At 38.4% G+C, this 22,707-nt stretch overlaps 1 protein-coding gene across 4 annotated transcripts in view; it reads right to left on the bottom strand.

Moving 5' to 3' along the window:
- PPP1R1B (protein phosphatase 1 regulatory inhibitor subunit 1B) overlaps positions 1–22,707 on the bottom strand; it is a 78,873-nt gene that overhangs the window by 9,767 nt on the left and 46,399 nt on the right. For 2 of the 4 annotated variants that reach the window (XM_026679723.2, XM_026679724.2), the window contains exons 5-7: positions 10,144–10,317; positions 8,388–8,441; positions 7,585–7,656 (exon numbers count right to left, since the gene is read on the bottom strand). In XM_026679723.2, coding sequence (XP_026535508.1) covers positions 7,585–7,656; positions 8,388–8,441; positions 10,144–10,317 — 300 coding nt within the window. The remainder of the gene's footprint in view (positions 1–7,584; positions 7,657–8,387; positions 8,442–10,143; positions 10,318–22,707) is intronic. The other 2 variants (XM_026679725.2, XM_087945745.1) reach the window with 2 other exon arrangements.

Raw genomic sequence — 22,707 nt, 5'->3', positions numbered from 1 at the left:
GCACAAAGACAATTGACCTCTTTCTCAGTCCTGGGAAGAAAGCAATGACAAATCCCTTCCAAAATCATGCCAAGAAATCTGCATTTATCCAGGCAGTTACCAGGAGACAAGGCAGATTCAAAGGAACACACACACACACACACACACACACGAGTCACAATGTCCATCTACATGTTATTTCACACACACACACACACAGAGAGAGATTACATGTATTGTCCTGTCATATGAATCATACAAATTACAACTCAGTGCCATCCAAATGTGTTAGTTTCTGAGGAGATTATGAGAATCAGTCACAATTTACCTGGAGGCACCCAGACCAATGCATAACTTACAAGCTGAATGGAAAGGATAATTTATAACTTACAAGATGCGTGTTGTAAGAATCCAACACCCAGACAATTCATTCTGCAGTGCAAAAGCTGAAATCTATGACCTATACAAATTATGCAAATTAAGCAATGCTTCATATATTTACTTTGCATAATATTACTTTTGTCTATCACATGGAAGCAATAAGGAATATAGTGGAATCACAGAATCATCACATGTTCAAGTAGTAAACTCTCTCATACTCTTAGGTATGACATTGTCTTTTTTTAAAGTCCAACTGTTTAATTTTGACCAGTTTAAAATAGAAATAGATTTGCTCAAAAACATATGTTAGATTGTGGACTGTGATAAGATTGTAGAGTAAATATACTGTATATACTCACAAACAAGTTTACAATTATAGGTGCCAAAATACACCCCAAAATTGCGTTGAGTTTATGCATGAGTGTATATAATAATTCTGGTACTTACCTATGTTCCATACCTGTAAGCCATTCATAGATAAGTCAGCCCTTGAATTTTTCACCAAAAATATGGACAAATGGTATATAAGTCAATTGTGAACATTAAAACATACCAACATTTTGAGAGCTTGGCTTATCTGTGGGTAATACATTTTTCATGGTATTTTATGGTAATAAAAAAAATTGAAAGGTCGGTTTATCCATGAATGGGCTAACATGGTAAATCATGTGAAACCAGTGATATGCATACTATTCTACAGTCATAATTACTCTAAATAATTATTACAATTATTCTAAAATCTTGCTTTCAGCAGACAAAAGAAAAATCCTTTTGTGCTTAAGAGTAAAACTTTAAATTTTAAGTGGCTGGGGATGCATTTGTTAAATTCAGCTCTATCCTAAGATCTTTGTAGAGATGGACTGCTCATAGAAGCGGTTATGACAAGTCTTGTTTACCCTCCAAATATCCTATTGATTTAGCCCTATTGGTATTCTGGCTACTGTTTTTCAGAGGATGCTTGCATAACTGTAGAAAATAAGTCTTTAGCTGAGGGAAGTTGAGCCACAGAATGGAGAAATTCTTTCTGATCTCTGCAATCACATACTTGCTTGGAGCCCACATTGGAATCTTCTTCAGTCAAGGAAAATATTTTGATGGGAAGTATTCCGGGGTGGGATTCAATTTTTTAACAACCTGTTCTGTGGGCGTGGCTTAGGTGGTGGGTGTGGCTTGGTGGTCATGTGACTGGGTAGATATGGCTTGGTGGTCATGTTATTGGCTGGGTGTGGCCAACTCAATATCACTCACATTGAGGCACGCATCTCCTCGCCTGGCCTCTCATGACTGTGGGGATGCTGCAACAGTCATAAGTGTGAAAAATAAGTCATTTTTTTCAGTGCCATTGTAACTTTAAATGGTCACTCCACACAAGCAAACTACCAGCAAAGGAGGGGAAAAAACTCCAGAGAAGTTCCTGAGACAGGAAGTCTAGTCCTGCCAAGAATGTAATAAGGGTTAACGGAGAGGCAGTTTCTGTAAGCAACACTAGAATGTTTCCTTCCTGCCTTCCTTACAGGATTAGGCCAGTAATTTCTTCTAACCGGTTCTCCGAACTGCTTAGAATGTTAACAACCGGTTCTAGCGAATAGGTGCGAACTGGTAGAATTTCCACCCCTGGAAGTATATACTTGCAAGATACATTTCTGGATGTGGTTTTTCACCATTTCCTTTAGATAGCCATGTTAGCATAAGTGTTTGGATTCTTCTCAAAGGACAATATTTTTTTAATAAATTATATACAATATTTTATATTGTCATCACTATTAACTCCAGTATTAGGCCCTGCGGCATCAGGAGTTCTATGTTAAACTTATTATATTGTTTACTGAGAGAGTCTCCCAAGTCATTTCTCACCATGGTGATGACTCCTTTGCTTGTGAAGACCTTTTATTGCATTGCTGAGATTCGCAGGATCATCTCTCGTCCTGCATGATTGTCACCACCCACCATTTTCAGACCAACCTTCCTTTTATCATCCAATGACCCGATAAAGACAACCAGATTATTTAACTACCTTATATGTTCTTTTCTTTCTGGATTTTGAATCATCATCATATCCTTTCAACCTTCTCCCTGAGAATATTACATCCTGCACAAGACAGTTTCTACAGTTTTGAGAGCTGTTAGGGTCTGAATTTCATAAAGTCAATTCATCAATAAATTTATAGAAGCTATGCAGTTACATCTCCACTTTTTCTACATGCTCTCATATTTAGGAGTTTATAACTTTAGAGATTATATTAGCTACTGACCATTAGGAGGCACTAGACAACAAGGTTTCCCCCCCCTTATTGGGACAATTCAGGCACTGTATAGAATATCTAAGCCTGAAAAGTACTAATTAGGTTTCAAATGGTTGTATAATGTCTCCTACTAGTTAGCAATAACATCATATTTTTAAAACCCTATATAGTTTATCCATATAAACTCTTATGTAATAGTAGTCATTGTTATATTCCAGTTTTCCTTCAGTTTATAAGAAAAAAAAACACCATGTAGCTTCTTTCTGATGATGTATCACTAACTTGAAAAAGCAAGAAAATTTCTCAGTTTCAAATGGGGGAGGGGAAATTGCCAGTTTTTATTTTCAACAAGTTCTGCAATTATGGATATGACAAAGAACAAGTCTAAGACTAAACCACACTTTGTCACAAAACTGAATTCATAAAGAGACTTGCTTAAGGCTTGCTTAGCAATCTAGCCACATGTTCTGTGTGTTAAATGTACTTCTTTATTTCCTCATCTACCTTAAGAAAAGTGAAAGACCAATTTTTCTTCTCATAGGCATAAGTATTTATTTAACTAGATTCTTTTGCCTTAGTTCCAATTTGTGTCACAGGAAGTTAGGTCACATAGATCTCCTTTTTGAGGACAAAGGTTGCTTTAATTTGCAAGCAGATGACACACACACACGTTGAGAGAAGCAAAATGTAATTAAGTAAGAGTGGCTGTTTATAATTAATCTATAGGTCACATTTAACTAGGCAACTGATTGATAGTAGTTTAATCCCATTCTGTGTATCAAACTCACTTCTACAAGATGCTCCTGCTTTTTAGGTAGTATCTGGATCCTTTGAATATGAGATATTCATGGACTTCACTAACAGAGTGCTCCAGTTAATTGATCTCTTTTTTATCAGCAGAGAATGGGCCATGCTGCCAAGTCTAAACAGAAAGGAATGGCATCCAAGACTGTGTTTCTTCTTTCGTGAGCAGAACTGATACTATACATGGTCTTTCCTATTCACATTTATCAACTTACTTAACCAGCTCTCCAATGGAGACATGGTGTACATTCTGATATTGCCACCATCTTGTGGTTTCAATCCTTTTCCAGTAACAAGACTTGGAATATAATATGACTACTATTACATAAGAGTTGATATGGATTAATATTTGGGAATAAGACTATATATTCTATTTTGACCTATCAAATAATACCATGGTTTATGAGCCAAATTCTTTTTTTACAGGAGGTGATGGGTATTCTGGTTGTAGCCCAAACAATTTTGCATTTGGATGGAGCCAATTAGCCAATTTCACCATGTTTAAGATCTCTGTGTGGACCTTATTAATAGTTTTTATTTACAATTATATCCTTATGTTCCAAGGAATGATCTTTCTGTACAGGTAAATGTGGCAATTATCATATGCCATATTATTCATACGGATTTTTACTCATTAGTTTTGCATCCTCATGTAAAATATTTTCTCACAGGATTTTCCAATTAAACTCTCTCATTAAGAGAGCTGAACAAACACAGAGGCTAACATATTCGTTCTGATTTGACCCATAAATATTCAAACCTTTAGCTATCACAGACTTACTTTTCCTCACATTTGAGATTGTCTTCTTGGGATTGGCCTTTATTTCTTTACTATGTGTTCCTAGAACTGATCAATCCCTTTTCCACAGACAATTATGGCATGATACACTATATCTTCCCAGGATTGATTCTGATTTCTGTTGTATTCAGCCATAATTTTTTGCCCTTTTGCTATCTGTTGTTCTACACTGTTCCAATATTCTTCATATTCCAGATCTTTGTACCTTGTTGGCTTTGTATTTTGGATCATTGTACCTCCATCCAAGAGTCTAGGAAAATTCGCTGGGGCTGCCTTCCACGTCTGCTTCATCCAGGGACCCCCACCACAGCCAATCCACCATGGGCATTCATCTTCAACTGGCTCTCAGGCAGTGTTTTTCCCCCATCACTGGTCCCCTGCACTAATCCCCTGCCCTCTTGCCCAGGTCAATTTTATTTATTTATTTTATTTATTTATTTGATTTGCCAATTGTTTACAAGATAATAAGTATAAATGTATACATAGTTGTGAATACATGAAATGGGTACATATAAGAAAAATAAAAGAATAGGAGAAACAATAGGACAGGGACGGTAGGCACGTTGGTGCGCTTTATGCACGCCCCTACAGACCTCTTAGGAAAGGGGTGAGGTCAATGGTAGACAGTCTAAGGTTAAAGTTTTTGGGGTTTGGGGAAGAAACTACAGAGTCGGGTAGAGTATTCCAGACATTGACCACTCTATTGCTGAAGTCGTATTCCCTGCAATCAAGTTTGGTGCGGTTTACTTTGAGTTTGTATCTATTGTGTGCTCTTGTGTTGTTATGGTTTTTGCAGAAAATTTGCAGAGGGACACTTGTCTCCAGCCAATTGGCTTTGAGAGAGAATTAGCCAAGTGTCCTGGCAGCCAGCCCACATGACAAGGAGTGAGACTCTGTCTTCCCATTGGGCGTGGTGATGCCAGATGAGGCATGCAGTTTCCTTGGGCACTGGGAAGGTAAGGGACATGGCAGTTGCTGTGCAGAGCAACCGAGCTGCTCCTCTCCATCAGGCAAGCCTTCCCAGGGGCAGCACAGCACCCTGCCAAAAGGGAATAAAAGGGAAAGCCTGGGTTTCACCCAGGGGTGGGATTCTACCAGTTCGCACCTATTCACTAGAACCAGTTGTTAACATTCTAAGCAGTTCGGAGAACCGGTTGTTAGAAGAAATTACTGGCCTAATCCTGTAAAGAAGCCAGGAAGGAAACATTCTGGTGTTGCTTACAGAAATTGCCTCTCCGTTAACCCTTATTACATTCTTGGCAGGACTAGACTTCCTGTCTCTGGAACTTTTCTGGAGTTTTTTTCCCTCCTTTGCTGGTACCTTTCTTATGTGGAGTGACCATTCAAAGTTACAATGGCACTGAAAAATGTGACTTATGACCATTTTTCACACTTACGACTATTACAGTCATGAGAGGCCAGGCGAGGAGATGTGTGCCTCGATGTGAGTGATGTTGAGTTGGCCACGCCCAGCCAGTCACATGACCACCAAGCCATGTTCACCCAGTGACATGACCACCATTTAAGCTACCAACTAAGCCACGCCCACAGAACCAGTTGTTAAAAAATTTGAATCCCACCCCTGGTTTCACCCCACAGTTTCTGCCACTGCCACGACTGTTGCATGCTTCCTAACTCTGCTCTGCACCCAGGGATTCTGAAGCCTTCCTTTTGGGGATGGCAGGACACTATGCTGCTCCTGGGAAGGCACCCCTACAGAGAGGAACAGTCTGGTTGCTCCACACAGCAATTGCCATGTCTCCTGCCTTCTGGCACCCAAGTCTACTGCTTACCCACCTGGCACCACCACATCCAATGACAATACAGAGGCCCACCTTTGGCGCATGGTTTAGCTGCCAGAATGCCTGTCATTGTCCCTCAAAGCCAATTGGCTTGGGACAAGTGTCCCTCTGTGAATCACCCAGAATAAAGGGGTGGGGGAACTAGTAGTGAGGGAAAATCCCACTGGCGGGCCAGCCTAGGATGAATTCCTGAGGTGGATTGACAGCAGTGTGGGGCCTTGAGTGAAGTGGAAATGGCCAGGCAGCCTTGGCCAATTGTCCCTTCTGTCATCCAACAGCTCTTGGTTTGCAGTTAATATTGGAAGAAAACTTTATTCAATTTCTGGGAAAAACATTGTCCACTAACAGCCAACTCTGTCCCTAGTCCATGTAGTATCATTAAGACTTCTGGAACTTGGTTGAATCCTTGACCTTCATCCAGAACTGCAGTTCTTTCAGTGGTCATATGAGTATTTATATAAACCACTCAATACCCTCTTTATAAGCACTTCTGGCACTCTGTTTTTCTGAAAGGCTACTAAAGCTGTCTTGGAGAACTAGTAGGAATGGTACCCAGAAACATGTGTTCAAAGTAGTGTGATTTCTCCCAAAAGTCATCTGTAGAAGAATCCGACATATTTTTGTATGGACACATCATCAATTTTTGCAAGTGAACAGATGAGCATTTGAAAAATCAGTACTGTAATAGATAAAAACTTATCTGAGAAAGAAAAGGAAAAAGAAAGCACCTTACTGAAGGAACACACCTTATTTTTTAGTCTTTGCCCACCTGAAGTTTCTTTCAGAAGTACAGTATTTTATCATAACTCCCAGAATTCCCAACCTGCATGGCCAATTGCTACTCTAGGTAAGAATTCTGGTGGAATACTAGTGTACCCAGTGAGTCTTCAAATTGAAAATATTTGATTCATGGGGACAGGAAGCTTTGGGTGAGAAAATTATTCTGCTCTGCAGAATCTCCTGACTTGCTACATAGCAACTACTAAATTTGAGGTCTGGCAGCCATTCTGTATTATAAGCTTTTACTGCTAGATTCACATATCACACTGTTTTAACCATCAAACAAAACAAAGTTACCCTTGTGGAGTAATATAATGTATAACTTAATCTACAACTTCAAATCCCAGTACATCTAACTTAAAATTCCTGAATTAGAGAATCACTGGTTTGTATTTACCACAGTAGAAGGGAAGTTAAAGTTATCATCTGGACCACTCAAATGTTTATGTTTATCACAAGTTCCATTTTGCTCTCTCAGAACATTTACTATTGTGCCTTCAACTGTGAAGGAAATAGTTGAAAATGGACAAGAATTAAAAGCATTGGAACAGATTGCCTGTAAAAGAGACTGCTAATTTTCTGTAAGTTTTTATTATCTTTTGAAGACATGTGAAACTCTTTGGCTATGGAAGAGAGACGGAAGAGAGAGAGAAAGAGAGAGAGAGAGAGAGAGAGAGAGAGAGAGAGAGAGAGAGAGAGAGAGAGAGAGAGAACAACCATGACCAAATTCATACCTTTGATTACGTCCTCCAGCAATAAATCCCTCTTAACTCTATATTGTAACACCCACATTTACCTTTCCGTTTCAGGGATTTGGAGAGAGATGGGCAGACTGGATGCTCAGATTCCTTGGGCTTATTTTCCAAGACTTTGTCGGGTATGATGACAATAATTAGCAAGGAAGGAAGGAAGGAAGGAAGGAAGGAAGGAAGGAAGGAAGGAAGGAAGGAAGGAAGGAAGGAAGGAAGGAAGGAAAGAAAGAGAAATACATTATCCCTCAGAAGATAAAGCAGCAGTTTTCTCACACTTTGTGTCAGACAATTTCTTTCCTTCTTCCCTTATGGTTGCCCTGCAGTCTTTTCCAGAGCAATTGTTTCTCATTGCTTCTCTGTTTGCAAATGAATCCACTTATCTATAGTACTTTCATTAGTAACTCTGAGTAGACTTCCATAATAGTTTTGAATTTATCTGCGAATGGCAGCCGAATATTCTTTTCTACCTGCTGGAATAATTTCCTAAATCTTCACACATAATACATCCCTCTTGCCTGATGAAATTATTAATTGTCTTGGTAAATATTTCAACCAGAATTGGCTCCTGAATTCTTCTGGAATTCCCCTGACTAAGGAAGTCCACATTTCTGGAGGACATTCCAGCCTTCTGGAGGACTTTCAAGTTGGGCCATCTATAGTTTATTACAGAAGAATGAGAAAAAGCAGCTCTACTTGCAAATATTTCATTTGCATTACTTCAAGGTAAGCATGGGAGAACTATCCCTTGCTGCTGTTCAGTGTCACTGCTGATTAGTTTAATTATGCAATCAAAACACACACCAGTATGTCATGACTTCTGGCATGAAGAAATGCTGGTTTATCTTACCAGTGCATTGTCTTAGCAGTCTTCCCTTGGAAGCTGGACCCTGCCCCTGGGATTCTGTAACAGGCAATAAAGAAATATGAACCAGAAACACATTATTGGTGCTTTATTGGGGGCGGGGGGGGGGGGCTAGACCTCTACGCTTTCTTCTGTTTTTAAGAGAACCAATTTCCAACACTGATGGTTGCTCAGCCTGAGAATCCATGGGCTTTCACTTACTTTCAGTTACATTTGCATAACCCCTGGCGCCATTCCCACAACATGCTGGAGAAGTTCAACCTCTATTCTTTCTACTGATTGAAATCAGCATCATGCAGGTAGATTTCATGAGAGTCTGAAATCCACAAAGTGTGCTTTAGAGCACCAGGCAACCAGCATAAGTTTCAAACCTTTGCTCTGGAATAGCTAGAAAAAGCAAATATGTGGACAGCGGGCCTGGGGGTGGAAAAAAGAAAAATGTCTTCTATAGATTCCACTCTCCCATCTTGCAGCTCCTTCCTGCTGAGGAGAAAGCTGGTTTCCTAGGAGACTGGCAGCTCCCTGTAGCCAGGATAGGAAGGTACGTGTATGTGTGTGCTGAGAGGGGGAGACAGTTACAGATTTCTCTCTGACAAAGGTGCTAAACGAAGGGAAATATATTCAGTACATACAGTATGCTCCTAGTGGGTGGGATCCATAGGTAACAGTGGGGGGAAAGCCCTTTAAATAGAAGTGTGTCACTACAGTAATACCTGTAAAACTGCTTGACCTCAGGAATCACACACCCCCCTCACAATTTTCCTCACAATACCCTTTGAGATATCATCCCAGGTTCAAGCAGACAACCTTTTTAAAATGTATTGCAAGTGATCATCTGATTCAGTTTGAAAGCAAGAACTGAAAACTCACACACAAACACAGACAGGGATTTGTTCATTTTTGAACAACAATGAAAAATTCAGAATTCAATGAACTATTAGGGTTACATGAGATAATTTCAACTGTAGCCTAGGAAACTAGGCAGCTATTGTATTACTTTAAGGCCTCCTCTGTAACCCACTTGAATGCTTTTTGGAGCATTTGTTTAAAACAAAATAGTAGACTTTTTTCTCTGTATCAAAGAAAAAGCCAATGCAATTCCCAAAAATGCCTTTGGATATTCTGATTGTGGACTCCAATAATGCAATAATACTAAGTCAGCCTTCTCATTCGCCAGATATAACTTTTCATCCTCCAGATATAACTCCCATAATGCCCAGAAAACATAGCATATCAGCTGAGAATTCTGGGATTTATGGTATTTTGAAAATTATTTAGGAGTACTGCCATATAACCAAAGAAAATTGCCGTTTCCCTTTCTGCACACAAACCAGACAGGCAAATATGCTAAATAGCCCAGTGTTTCTCAACCTCAGCAACTTTAAGATGGTAGACTTCAACTCCCAGAATTCTCAAGCCAGCACATGAATTCTGAGAGTTGAAATCCACACATCTTAAAGTTGCTGGTGTTGAGAAACACTGCTATAGAGTGTCATGGAGACAGAGGCCACATAAGGAGCAATAAATTATTCCTCTCGTGTTAATCAAACAGCAAGCACAATCAGTGCTAAGCAGTCAATAGTGGTAGTTGATTGATTAATAATACACTTATAAGAACATTTTTTGAATAGGAAGCATTTTCAAAACATGCCTGTCTCTGCACTGCAAAACTCAGCTTGATAACTCTGGTTTTCCCATTGGTTTGCTCTCTTCTTTCCAAAGCGCTCTTTGTCTGGCTTACCTCCTGATTTATACAAGCCAGTCATCTCCCTCACAGTGTCATCTGAATCCTGAGCTTCTTCTTCTTCCTCCTCCTCTTCCTCCTCCTCTTCTTCTTCCTCAACATCTTCAGCATAGTCTTCATCCATCCAGGAACTGTTGGATTCCAGATGGCTTTGTGCGAGGCGTTGCACAGCTGTCATTAAAGGAAAAAAAAAAGATGGCAAAGCAGAAATATTAAAAGAGAAATGGGAAGGCGGAGGTATTCAGTTTACTTTTTAGAGTGGTAAACATTTTTTTAAAAGATGCTTTTTTAAAAAGATCATAGATAACATCAACAAAAAAAAAAACCAACAACCAATCCATCCTTAAAGCAATAGTTGTATGATGTTTGTGAAAATCCAAAAATATTTAGGCAAATTTCAGCTAGCCTAAACTGCACCAACATTAAATTAGTCTTTCTCCCCTACCATCCGAATTCTCCCAAGAAAGGTTTTGTGGTGAATACAATCTGATGTACTTCACTGACACTGTGTCCTTAGTACAGTCAGATTGGTGGGATCAGCCTGGCATCTGCTGGCCACTTTAAGCTGGTGCAGGCATGCCCCTACCTCTGGGCACTCTCTTCCAGGACTATTCAAAATTGGGCAATGAGAAAATTCATTTCCTTTTTTCAAACTGTACCCTGGCCCCCTGTTCTTCAGGTCTCCAAATTGACTTCTGGCTCAGAAATGGGCACCAGCCAAACAGCAACTGAGCACTGTTAGTATACAGCGAAGCAGAGAGACAAAAACTTGCTTTATTCTTTGCTGCTTCATGGTACAACCTTCCCTGATTCTATATGTTGTTGTTCAGGCTGTTTTGGGGTTGGTGCTCTGTTGGAATAGTTCTAATATTTCTAACCACTGATAAAAACTAACAGTGAGGTTCCTGTTTAAAGCTCTTCAGATGCCTGCAATAATTATCTTTGAAATTTAGCACACTCACAAGAAATCTAGGGCATAACATGTCTCTATGAACATCCTTTACAATAGCCATAGCAACCTAAAATAGAGCAGCTTTTACCAAGCCACATACAAGTTTTTATATAAGGACATAATGCAGAGTTAAATCTTGGATTTCTTTATGATATCCTAAGAAAAAGGCACTTAAGAAAAAGTTTGGCTATTATGTCCATCTGCACAGTGTTTTCATAACAGACTTCTCTGCTTCCAATCTTCCCTCTTCCCATCTTGCTAACTTCAACCCTGACAGCTTCTTCTGAACACACCCGCACAAAATATTTGTGCAAAACCAGAGCGAGTTTTGGCAGATGGCTCAACACACTAGTCTAGCCATCTGTTAAAACCCACTTTCTCTCCAAACTCAGCTCTGCCCAACATTAAAAAGTGGATGCATTTCTGCCAGCTGGCGATGTTTGGTGGGAAGGAAGGCAAACGAAGCTGGGGGAATCCACCTGACCTACACTAAACTTGCCCTGTTGTACTGAAACTAACAACAGCAGCATTTGCTTGTGTAATTCCTGTGGCAGAATAGGGATAGCCAGGTAGATTTCCCCAGCTTTGTTTCACAGGGTGGGGTAAGGGAGTACGTTTGGCATTATAATCATTTTTTGTTACTTCAAATACAAATGGAAGGCTCTTTTACTGTGAGGAACAGTTCTGAGTTCAAATTTCAACCTAGAAATTGAACCACACTGGGGAATTATGCCCTAACCCATTTTTGGAGTGCTGTTTTATGAATAAAAAGAGGAGAGGACAAACATATAACTTGAACTACAGGACAGGTGAGATATGCATATAATTTTAAAACATTAAAGAACAATTTGAAATCACTTTCATTTCTTCTATGCCAGCTCTTTGCTAACAAGAGCTGGCTAACACTGTTAATCCTAAAGTCAATATTTGGGGGGAAAATTCATTGCATAAAAACCTGGGTCTTCTTTCCCTGAGAACTGAAACCTACCCTGAGGATTCTGAAGCTGGTGCCAATGTATCCAAAACACCCAACACCACTACGACAGCCTGAACTCAGGATTTGCAATGTCAAATTTGCCATAACTGCAACATCAAAGAGAATTGGTCTAATAGCTATGGTCAATCTACATAGTCCTCCAAATTTCACTGCTAGTATTCCAGAAGAACGTTAGAACAAAAACATACAACTCTTCCAAAGTTTGCAATAGGTGTTGCAATGTATTTATTGCAGTACGCTAAACTAACAGCCTATATATCATATAACATACTGAAAGAATATTAATACCCTTGACTGGAAGCAGAGGAAGGGAGAATCTTCTGCCAGTTTGAACCATAGCAAGAAGAACAAGAAATCCAATGATGGACAAGACTCATTTACAAATCCATTTGCTGAGAACTCCTCTACTTTACATTTGTGGCACTAAATCCTAAGCTACTTTGCTTGCTTTGATGGATCTGATTTGACAGCCCTCAGGAAATGGTGAAAGCATCCAGAGTAACAACTCATTTCATCTTCTGGTTTTGACTCAACAATCTCATTGATGTATTAAGTGTGAAAATAATTTCTTTGTATGCTTAAATCTGTTTCAATGTTGATCACAAGCAACTTGAAATACAGGTACACGGAGGAGGAGGAGGAGGAGGAGGAGGAGGAGGAGGAGGAGGAGGCAGCAGCAGCAAATGGAACAGAAAATGAACCACTTAGTAATTAAGGAGTCAAATGGAATATTAGCAGTCTTTTCTTGATTAGTGCCTGAGGCATTCCCTCCAGATTAGCCCTCTATCATCTACATCCAAGTGCTTTTTTTGACAAGGCACTCCAGCAAGGCCATTATTTACAGTGAAAACGTCCAGATCTCGGAGCTCAAACTTTGTCTTGTCTTCCTACCTTGCCCTTTTTATCTAAACACCAGGGCATTTTTTTTCCCTTCAATTCATTTTAACTTGCCTGAATGATCTCGTAAGATCCAAAAATGACTAGCAATACACCCAGTGACCATATATCTTTCATATAAAGGACAATTTATTATTTCAGAAACCTGTCTTTTAGATGTCCTTTTGTTTTTCAAAAACTCACTTTGGTTTTTTATTTGGGTCATTTAATTTTCACCATACAAATGGTTCAACTTTTAATGCATCATCTTTCACATTTGTGTGGAAAATATGAAAATTGAATTGTCTTTTTAAAATGAATGTACACATTCTGTTGGGGTTTATCTATTCTTAGAATATGCATGTAAAGTTTTTCTTGGTTTTGCTCCTGAATTTTTCTTTGTAAAGCAAAGTTATAAACAATTAATTTTTTTATCCTTATAAATCTCTTTTAGATTTGCCTCTTTCTCAAGTTTGTCCTTTATTTTTCTGAGAAAATATGTTCAAGGTAATTAGTAGCTTGTCCAGAGAATGAAAGCATGTTCTGACATGACTTTGACTTGACAGGTGTAAATCCCCCTACATTTGTAACCCTTTCCCCACTTCTATTTTGCTTAAGGTGCCTCAGACAACTCTCCATTTGAGAACTTTAGCAAAAGAGGACAAAATAAAACACGTTTGCATAAAATAGACATGTGATAATTTTTACAATGATGTCCATTTAAAAATTATTCCTAAATAGGTAGTCCTCACTTAATAACTGCAATTGAGACCTGCAATTCTGTTGCTACATGATATGATCATAAAGTAAAACATGACATGACTATGCCAGTGGCAGTTCCCCTGTGGTCATTTAGTGAATTACTATAGGTTGTTACGTGTGGCATCACATGACCAGAACCAATGGTTTCCCCATTGACTTTGCTAGTTGGAAGCTTGCAAATGGCAATCATGTCACTATGGGTTTCTGCAACTGTTTTAAATAGAGGCCAGTTGTAAATCTACCAAATTGTGAGGATGCTGTGACAGCCACAACTTTGAGGGCTGGTCATAAACCTACTTTCAGCACTGTCACAATTTTGAACTGTTACTGAGTCACTGAGTACAGCGGTATGTAAGTGAGAATTATCTGTAATTTAAATATAGATATAGTTTGAATCCTAGACTTAAATCCTGCTTCTTATGCAGGAGAAAACTATTTCTCCCCTAGATCCTTATCAAAAGTGCATATCCACAACTTTTCCTCTCCTTAATCATTGTACAATATTGTCATCCAAATTGTTCTTTTATTCTTAGATATTATAGTTACTAGTATGATTATTTTTCTCTATCTGACTCATCATTTTAAGTAATTAGAATATCCTATAAACTTTTATGACACTGTAAGCTTGATCATGATTTAAAACTTACCATAAGACTTTGCAGTTGCAGAAGCTCTACAGGAAAACAAATTAAATGTACACCTCCCAATAATAACACAAGATTTGGCAGACAAAATCTCAGTTGACAGGATGAAAGAAGCATGAACAAAGGTTTATTGAAAAACAAGAGATTAGCGGCTTTAGAAAATAAAGTGCTCAAAGGTAGGGCAGGAATTTTCTCATACTGCCACACAACGGAGACCTACTGAAGAGTTTGCACAAATAGTTCCCTTGCCCAGCAAAGGAAACTTGGCAAGAATCTAGTCCTCAGTGAGAAATGAATTGTTTGAAGAAGAATTGCAAGGCAGAAAGACAAGATCTTTTGTTATAAGAAGTTTTGGGGAGTGGGGAGGCAGGCAATGTCTATTCTTTTTTTTTTTAATGTGTTCTAGTTCTTTTAGAGATACACCTTGTTTTGGGTTGTTTTACATAATCTGCTCCTTTATCAGTTGCGGTTTTATAGAGTTCATTGTAGTAGTATATGTACTCAATTAGAGACTTCAAGACTTGCAGATGTTAGTTTTTGTATGATTATTCAGGATTGTGTTGAGTATAAAAACAAAATGGGCTGCAATTTAGATGCCTAAGCTACACTGCAGAAGATGCTGCTGTTTTAAAGGCCAAGAAGCAAATTTGCATAACAGTTAGAAGCCTGCAAAGTGAGAACCCCTGTGGTAGATCAATTAACATATAATTATTTAAAGTAATTGAGACATTTCTTTCTCACCTAACCTTGACCTCAGTAAAATTCTTCATTTTATTCATAATTTATTTCACTTATCATTTGAAAGGGTCTCTGTTTTACAGAGATTGAGAACCTCTGCCCTAAGCCATATTAGTTAGCTTCTGTCAGATGGCATTAAGTTAGGGCTATCAGGATGGGCTGCATATTATACAAAACCTTTAGATGGCAGCAAAGAGATGCTAAAATTTGTCATGCTTTCCTGCCATTTTTTGGCCATCCAGATTTTTCAGATCTGCATAAATAAAATAAATAAATGCCATACTAGGTCAGGGTTTTTCAAATTGTAGGTTGTAAAGCCCCAGAGTGCTTTATTTATTTATGGTCAAATACCACAACTATTGCAGGGTATGAATAGACACACACAAACAATATTGCTTTGGAAGAAAATCAATTGGTATTTGGCAGGGGGAAATCAACATATATGACAATACACAGGAACTACAATAAATCAAGCATGCAATTCTAGTATTAGATCCAAATCTTCCTTACAACACTTAAAAAAATGTGGCAATTCTCTTAGTTATTTCAGGGAAAAGTATCATTCGGACTGCAAACATGGGAATGTTGGCATAGAATACCAAAATTGTTACAAGGACCAATATAACAAAACAGATGGAATTGATTCTGTTGAAATTTCTGGCAGAGGCAGAGATGATCCTGCAGAATAATATTTTTGTATCTTTCCCCAAAATCACTGATGACAGAGGCAGTCCATGACTTACAACCAGTTGTTTAGTGATTATTTGAAGTTACAACAGCATTGCAAAAAGTGACTTAGAGCTGATCCTCACACTTACAACTGTCAGAGCATCCGTGGTAGGCTGCTCCTGGTCGGACTGGTTTGGGCAGACTGGTAGTTGTGATCACTGGCTGGGCCCGCCCACCTGCCTCTGCGCTATCCTTTCCATATAGAACTAACTTTCTGGCACGTTCTCCACCCGCCACGCTGCCCAGCTGAGTTCCACACCATGCCTGCTGTACTCACTGGAGCTGCCTGAGTAGATTAGCTGCTTGTTTGGAGCTTTGCACTTTTTGCACTTTTTGCAATGCTGTTTCAGCCCCAAAGAGTTGCATACATGTTCACAACCAGCGAACCGGTTGTTAATGTAAGTGCAGCCTACCTCCGCACGGCATCCCCCAGTTATGTGATCAAAATTTGGGTGCATGGCAACCGGAATGTATTTATGATCCACAATGTCCCAGAGACATATGGGATTGCCATTTGGCTGGCTTCCAACAAGTAAAATAAAAAAGGTAGCTGGATTTGCATTATGATTGCAATTATGATTTACTTTGGAGTGATTCACAAACAAATGGCAAATAAGGCTATAAAATCAGGTTAACTCACTTGCAACCACCTTCCTTAACAATAGAAATTCTAATCCCACTTATAGCAAGTCGTGGACTATCTGTATATCATTGAATATAGTCACCGAACATGCTTTTTTCTCCTTCCAAAACCTGGTAAATAAATTGATGGGCCCTTATGATTGTAGGGGACTAGACAGACCTTAATACCTCTGCAGATTTATCTCTAAAGATGCTTTCTAATAACATGTTGGAAGCAGAATTGGGCTGAAAAAAGTGAGTAATGTAAATCTGTAGCTGTGCTTTTCTTCCAAATCAACATGAACTTTTATATAACAATTAAGAGTATCGGAACCTTTCATCAATTTATCTTTAGCCAATCTGATAAGCGGCAGTGTCTTATATGTGCTTCTGGCAAAGGACCACCTGAGCAATTGCATTAGAACATTTGGAGCCCATCAAAGTATCTTAAACAGAATTCTTATATATTTGGTCTGATGGTTTCAAGTCCTGATGCAGGCAGAACTGCAATCAACATTTCTCAACCTTATGAGCTTTAAGATGTATGGACTTCAACTGCCAACCAGCATCTACCAACTGGGCAATTTTGGGTGCTGAAGTCCACATTTACTAGCTTACAAGGTTGAGAGATATTGTTGTAAAGCACTAGGCATAATTCTAGCCATAAAATGTTTGCCTTTTGCATGTGCTGGCTGGATAATTCTGTGTGTTGATATTCACACATCTTAAAGGTTGAGAGACATTGCTGTAAACTAGCATTAGGCATAATGTAGTTGCCTTAAAGAATTTTACTACTCCCATGACAAAATGTTAACCTCTGTGGCTGGCAAAATGAACTGCACTGGATGTTTTCATCCAAGCATATTGATGTCTTTGATGATTTGGTTCTTTGAGTTAGGGAGGATTGAAAATAGTTAACTTTCTCAGCTTGCTCTGCGTTGATGTTTCTTTTTCTTTTGCATGCAATTGCAATATACTGTATGTTCCTTGCTTCATGAACAAGAAATCTAGGAAAAATGCGGGGAGCAAAAGCCATAGAGAATGCTTGCTTGCAGAGTAAAGTAGAATGTTAATGTACTTTTAACATTTTTGGATATTTTTTAATATAAGAATTATTGGTATTATTTTTGAGGTATAAATTTAGGTACCACTTTTTAGCTCCAAAGTGAATCACAAATTAAAACAATATCAATAATAAACTGAAAAAAACCCAAATAGTTAGAAACAGAAAGTGGAATTGTTTGAATATACAGATTTTTAAAAATTGTGTTAAAATAATGCCACTTCCCTAAGAAGAAAAACTATAATAGAGGGAGCTAGTATGCAAAAAAGGTTCTGTCCCATTTTCCCACAAACTAATCTATAATAACGAGATATGGAACAGTGAGGTTGGGACACATCTTAAATGAAATTATTGAGAAGTATACCAAAGCCAACAAGAACACATTCCTCCTGATTAGTTCTTGGTATAAATAATCTATCAAGGAAATCACACCTACTGTACATCTATCCAAAGCTGGGTTTCAACTAGCTTTCAAATGTTAAAAAATCTTATGTTGGCATGATACCACTTATTCCCAAATGCAACTAGAAAGAAAAACTGAACACTAGCAGAAAAGGATCTAGTATAGTGAAACTCAATTATATTTTATTCTTTTTTCCTTTCTTTTTCTTAAAAAAAAAAAGCTCTTGCTTCACACAGAGTTAATCTTAACAGACTCCTTCTTGAGATGCAGATGCTTGCAATATTCCAAGCAAAGCCCATTTATTTATTTATTTATTTATTTATTTATTTATTTATTTATTTTATTTATTTAGTCAAACAATTATTAGGTAACAAGTATAAGTATAAACATGGTTATAAATATATGAAATGGATACAAATAAGAAGAACAAAGAAACAATAGGACAGGGACGGTAGGCACTTTTTGGTACGCTTATGCACGCCCCCTACAGACCTCTTAGGAAAGGGGTGAGGTCAATAGTAGACAGTCTAATGTTGAAGATTTTGGGGTTTGGGGAAGAAACCACAGAGTCAGGTAGAGTATTCCAGACATTGACTACTCTGTTGCTGAAGTCGTATTTCCTGCAATCAAGTGCGGTTGGTGCGGTTTATCTTTAGTTTTTATCTATTTAGTGCTCTTGTATTGTTTTGGTTGAAGCTGAAGTATTCATTGATAGGTAGGACATTGCAATATATAATTTTATATACTATACTTAGATCAAACTGAAGACGGCATAGTTCTAGGTTGTCTAGGTCTAAAATTTCAAGTCTGGTGGCAAAAGGTATTCTACTACGAGTAGAGGAGTGGAAGATTCTTCTTCTAAAATATTTCTGGACTTTCTCAATTGTATTAATATCAGATATGTAATGCGGGTTCCAGACTGATGAGCTGTATTCAACTATTGGTCTAGCAAATGTTTTATATGCTCTAGTTAGTAGAGTGATATTACCGGAGAAAAAGCTACGTAGGATTAGGTTAACAACTGTTAATGCCTTTTTGGCTGTGTAGTTACAGTGGGCTCTAGCACTTAGATCATTTGAGATAAGTACTCCAAGGTCCTTGACAAAGTTTTTGTCATCAACAATGTCTTGACTATTCAGCTTGTATTTTATTTTTTGATTTGTTTTGCCAATATGTAAGATAGAGCATTTATTTGTTGAGATTTGAAGTTGCCATTTGTTTGACCATTCTGACACATAGTCGAGGTCTTTTTGAAGGGTAGCAGCATTGTCAGTGGTGTTGAATAGCTTTACATCAGCAGCGAAAAGAACACAGTTGCTCTTAATATAATCACAGAGGTCATTAATATAGAATAGGAAGAGAGTTGGTCCTAGAACATTGCCTTGGGGGACACCACTGTGGACAGGTAGAGGATTTGATAGGACGCTCCCAATTTTGACCATTTGTTGCCTGTTTGACAAGAATGCTTCTACCCAGTTATGCAGGAATCCAGAGATACAATAAGACCTTAGTTTTAGGAGTAGTTTGTCATGTACCACTGAATCAAAGGCTTTACAGAAGTCTTTGTAAATTGAGTCAATTGCTTTGCCTTGATCAAGTTGTGTAGTCCATATGTTTTTACAGTGCAAGAGTTGCAGGTTACAGGACAGTTTCCTTTTGAAACCAAACTGTTTGTTAGACAGTAGGTTGTTTGTCTCTAAGTGGAGGATAATGGATTGGTTAATAATTGATTCCATCACTTTACAGGTGACACAGCATAAAGAGATTAGTCTGTAATTTTCAACTAGGCTGGGGTCTCCCTTTTTGAAGATGGGAATGACTGTGGCTAGTGACCATAGATTTGGCAAGGAGCTGGTCCTGAAAGGTTTTTCAAAGATTATGCTTTTTGTGAAATTACATTCACAAGTAATTTCTAGTTTTAAGTAAAAGGGTTAACAAAACAGTTGTGACATGACTTAGAGAAATGCCTACCTTTCTTAGAACAGGAGCACACCCAGAAATCTAACTATGAAGTTTTCCTAACATGTATGGAAAATTATATCATTAGCAAGTTTGTGTAATAAGCTTGTTTTTCTTTTTTTTTAAAAATTTGAAAAGTAACAGTAAAATGTTGGGCTAAATGATTAATCATTGAAGTGACAAAGGAGAAGAAAGATTGAACTACATTAGCAGTCATCTCCACCCTACAGAAAAAAGATGTGCCATGTTTTCATGAAAAAGTAAAAATACACACGAATAGACATTTGGTCCTAGTGATTATCTTTCAAGTTGTACTTTTTTGCAAGTGTACGGAGGTGAAGTACCTTTGCCTAACCCTAATTTATAACTGCGATTTCCTGATATCTCTCATCCAAGTAATAACTAGTCCCCATCCTGCTTAGCTTTCTTTGACATCATCAAATAGCCAATAGGGAACTATATACAGTATAAAACTGATTAAAAATATTTTGAACATATGTCATGTACCACTAGGCATTCTTGGATGGTGAATTCCAAGGTAAGATTTGTATTTCTTAAACACCTTGCTGCCGCTTATTTCAAGTATGCCCTGTAGTTTTCTTCAAAACTATGCCATTTTTTTCTATCTTTGCAAAATCAAAGGAGAAAACCATTCTCCTTTTGAACAACTCTCTTTTGCTACTTGCACATGAGCTCCAGATTCTTCCTAATTCTATCTTGTTGGTGTATGTTTGTGTGCATGATGGAAAACATCTTTAAAAGCACAGCCATGGGACAAGGTAAAAGCTTCAGGCATGTGTGGGAAGGCAGAATGTGCAACTCAGCCTCAGAATATGAAATAGTTGTAGAGAAAAAAGGCACAAAGAGACAGATGAGAACAATAGATGCGGGGGAGTGATGATGAAAGTAAAGGCTGATGGGAAATGAATGAGTGTTCTGAGCAAGTGACATGAGTATTTAATGTCAGGAAAAGGAAGAAATGGGCCTCTTGTGGTATGCATGCCTAAGAAGGGGGAAGCATTCCTCACCCATTTTGAGACTCAACTTCATTCCAACTGCAATCAAAGATGGTTTCTCTGTCAGCCCCTAGATCAGGATTATATGATTGCATGTTTGAGGGTTTCAAAAATGTTTGTGTGTTTGTGCCACCAACTTTCCACATCTTTTCAACTATGCTACCAGGCTACCTAAGGTAGTGAGCTTGCTTGTAGTCCTTATCTTAGTAGGTAAGGGAAGAATTAAATTTTCAGGGAGACATTGATACTGAAATGAAAACAGTAGTGCCAGGGCAAGGGGAAATTTGCAGGCACACGTGCACAGCACACACGCACACATCAGTGTACTCATTTGCAAACAGTAATGTTAACATGGGTGTCAAGGCTGATAGGTATCTTCTAGCCATCCAATGACATCTCGGAGTAACTTCTGAAACAAATTCTGGAAAAGTCAAGGCAGTTTGAGACAAAATGTGTTTGACAAGCCCTATTTAAAGACTAATTATTAGAATATTTTTCTGACAAATTTTTCTGACAATGTTTTCTGCGAAGGGGGACATTTTAAGAATGTGAGTCCAGTTACAGCAGGATTTTAAACTCCTGAGATAGAAATTCACATCCTTAGAAGGCTGGATGGCAGAACAGAACTGATAATTTTACATTAGGCATCATCCATTCATGTCTGGGGATTCTTCATCATCAAACTGAAAAAAAAAATCCAAAGATTGCTACAAGGTTCAATTAAACAAAAGTAGAAAATCTCTGGTCACCAGGCTCAGTGTGATCTCCAAGTACCTTCTTCTTCTTCTTCTTCTTCTTCTTCTTCTTCTTCTTCTTCTTCTTCTTCTTCTTTCTTCTTCTTCTTCTTCTTCTTCTTCTTCTTCTTCTTCTTCTTCTTCTTCTTCTTCTTCTTCTTCTTCTTCTTCTTCTTCTTCCTCCTCCTCCTCCTCTTCTTCCTCTTCCTCTTCCTCTTCCCCTGCTCCTTTTCCTCCTCTTTCCCCTCCTCCTCCTTTTTTCTCTTCCTTCTCCTCCTCTTCTTCCTCCTCTTCCTCCTCGTTGTCTTTTTGCTACTTTAGGCATAAAGTATATACAAACTATAGTATAACCCATAAAACAGATTTAATAGCAGTCAGGCCAAGGAGTACCCCCACCTTCATGATCAAGCCCCTCCCATCTGTTATTGTCACAGCCACAGCTAAAAATAAAGATTCCATTTATGAGAAAAAACAAACTTAGTGTGATTTTTTTTTTGTTCCTCTTCTGGCAATCTGCTTTGTGAGAGAAAAATAAATAAAGCCAAAGAGAAAAGAGATAGAAGAAAGTGAAAAGGAGAGGTGACATAAATTCTTATAATAAACAAACATAGCCACTTTGGGTTTTGGTCACACCCACAGTTTGTTTCGGCCCCACCCATTTTTGCAACGAGTCTGTGAAATCTCTGATAGAAGAAAGATTGCTCATCTTTTTGCTGTATTCCTATGCTCAGCTATAGGAATTGTTGGCTCATTCATTGATTGATCAGTGCATTGATTGAAACTGTTTTATAGCTGCCTACCACATAAATATTTTCTCTGGGCAGCTAATTTAGGATTAAAACATAAAATCATGTAACCACTAGCAAAATGCCACAGCATGACTGAGGCCAAATCACAAAAATCCCCAAAGGATTACAGAATGGGCTTGTTCAATGCTTTAACACAGGGGTGGGATTCTATCAGTTCGGCCTGGTTCTACAGAACCGGTAGCTCTGAAGAGCAGCTGACACCGAACGAAGATCATCTTTGCTTCGGTTGGGCCAACCCGCCCACCCAGGCTCTAGGCT

The sequence above is a fragment of the Notechis scutatus genome, chromosome Z, assembly GCF_049901735.1.
Source record: "Notechis scutatus isolate UNSWTSFEM ecotype Mainland chromosome Z, rNotScu1.2, whole genome shotgun sequence".
NCBI classification, from domain to species: domain Eukaryota; kingdom Metazoa; phylum Chordata; class Lepidosauria; order Squamata; family Elapidae; genus Notechis; species Notechis scutatus.
The sequence above is the reverse complement of the archived record's forward strand: the minus strand, read 5'-3'. Positions and strand labels throughout refer to the sequence as shown.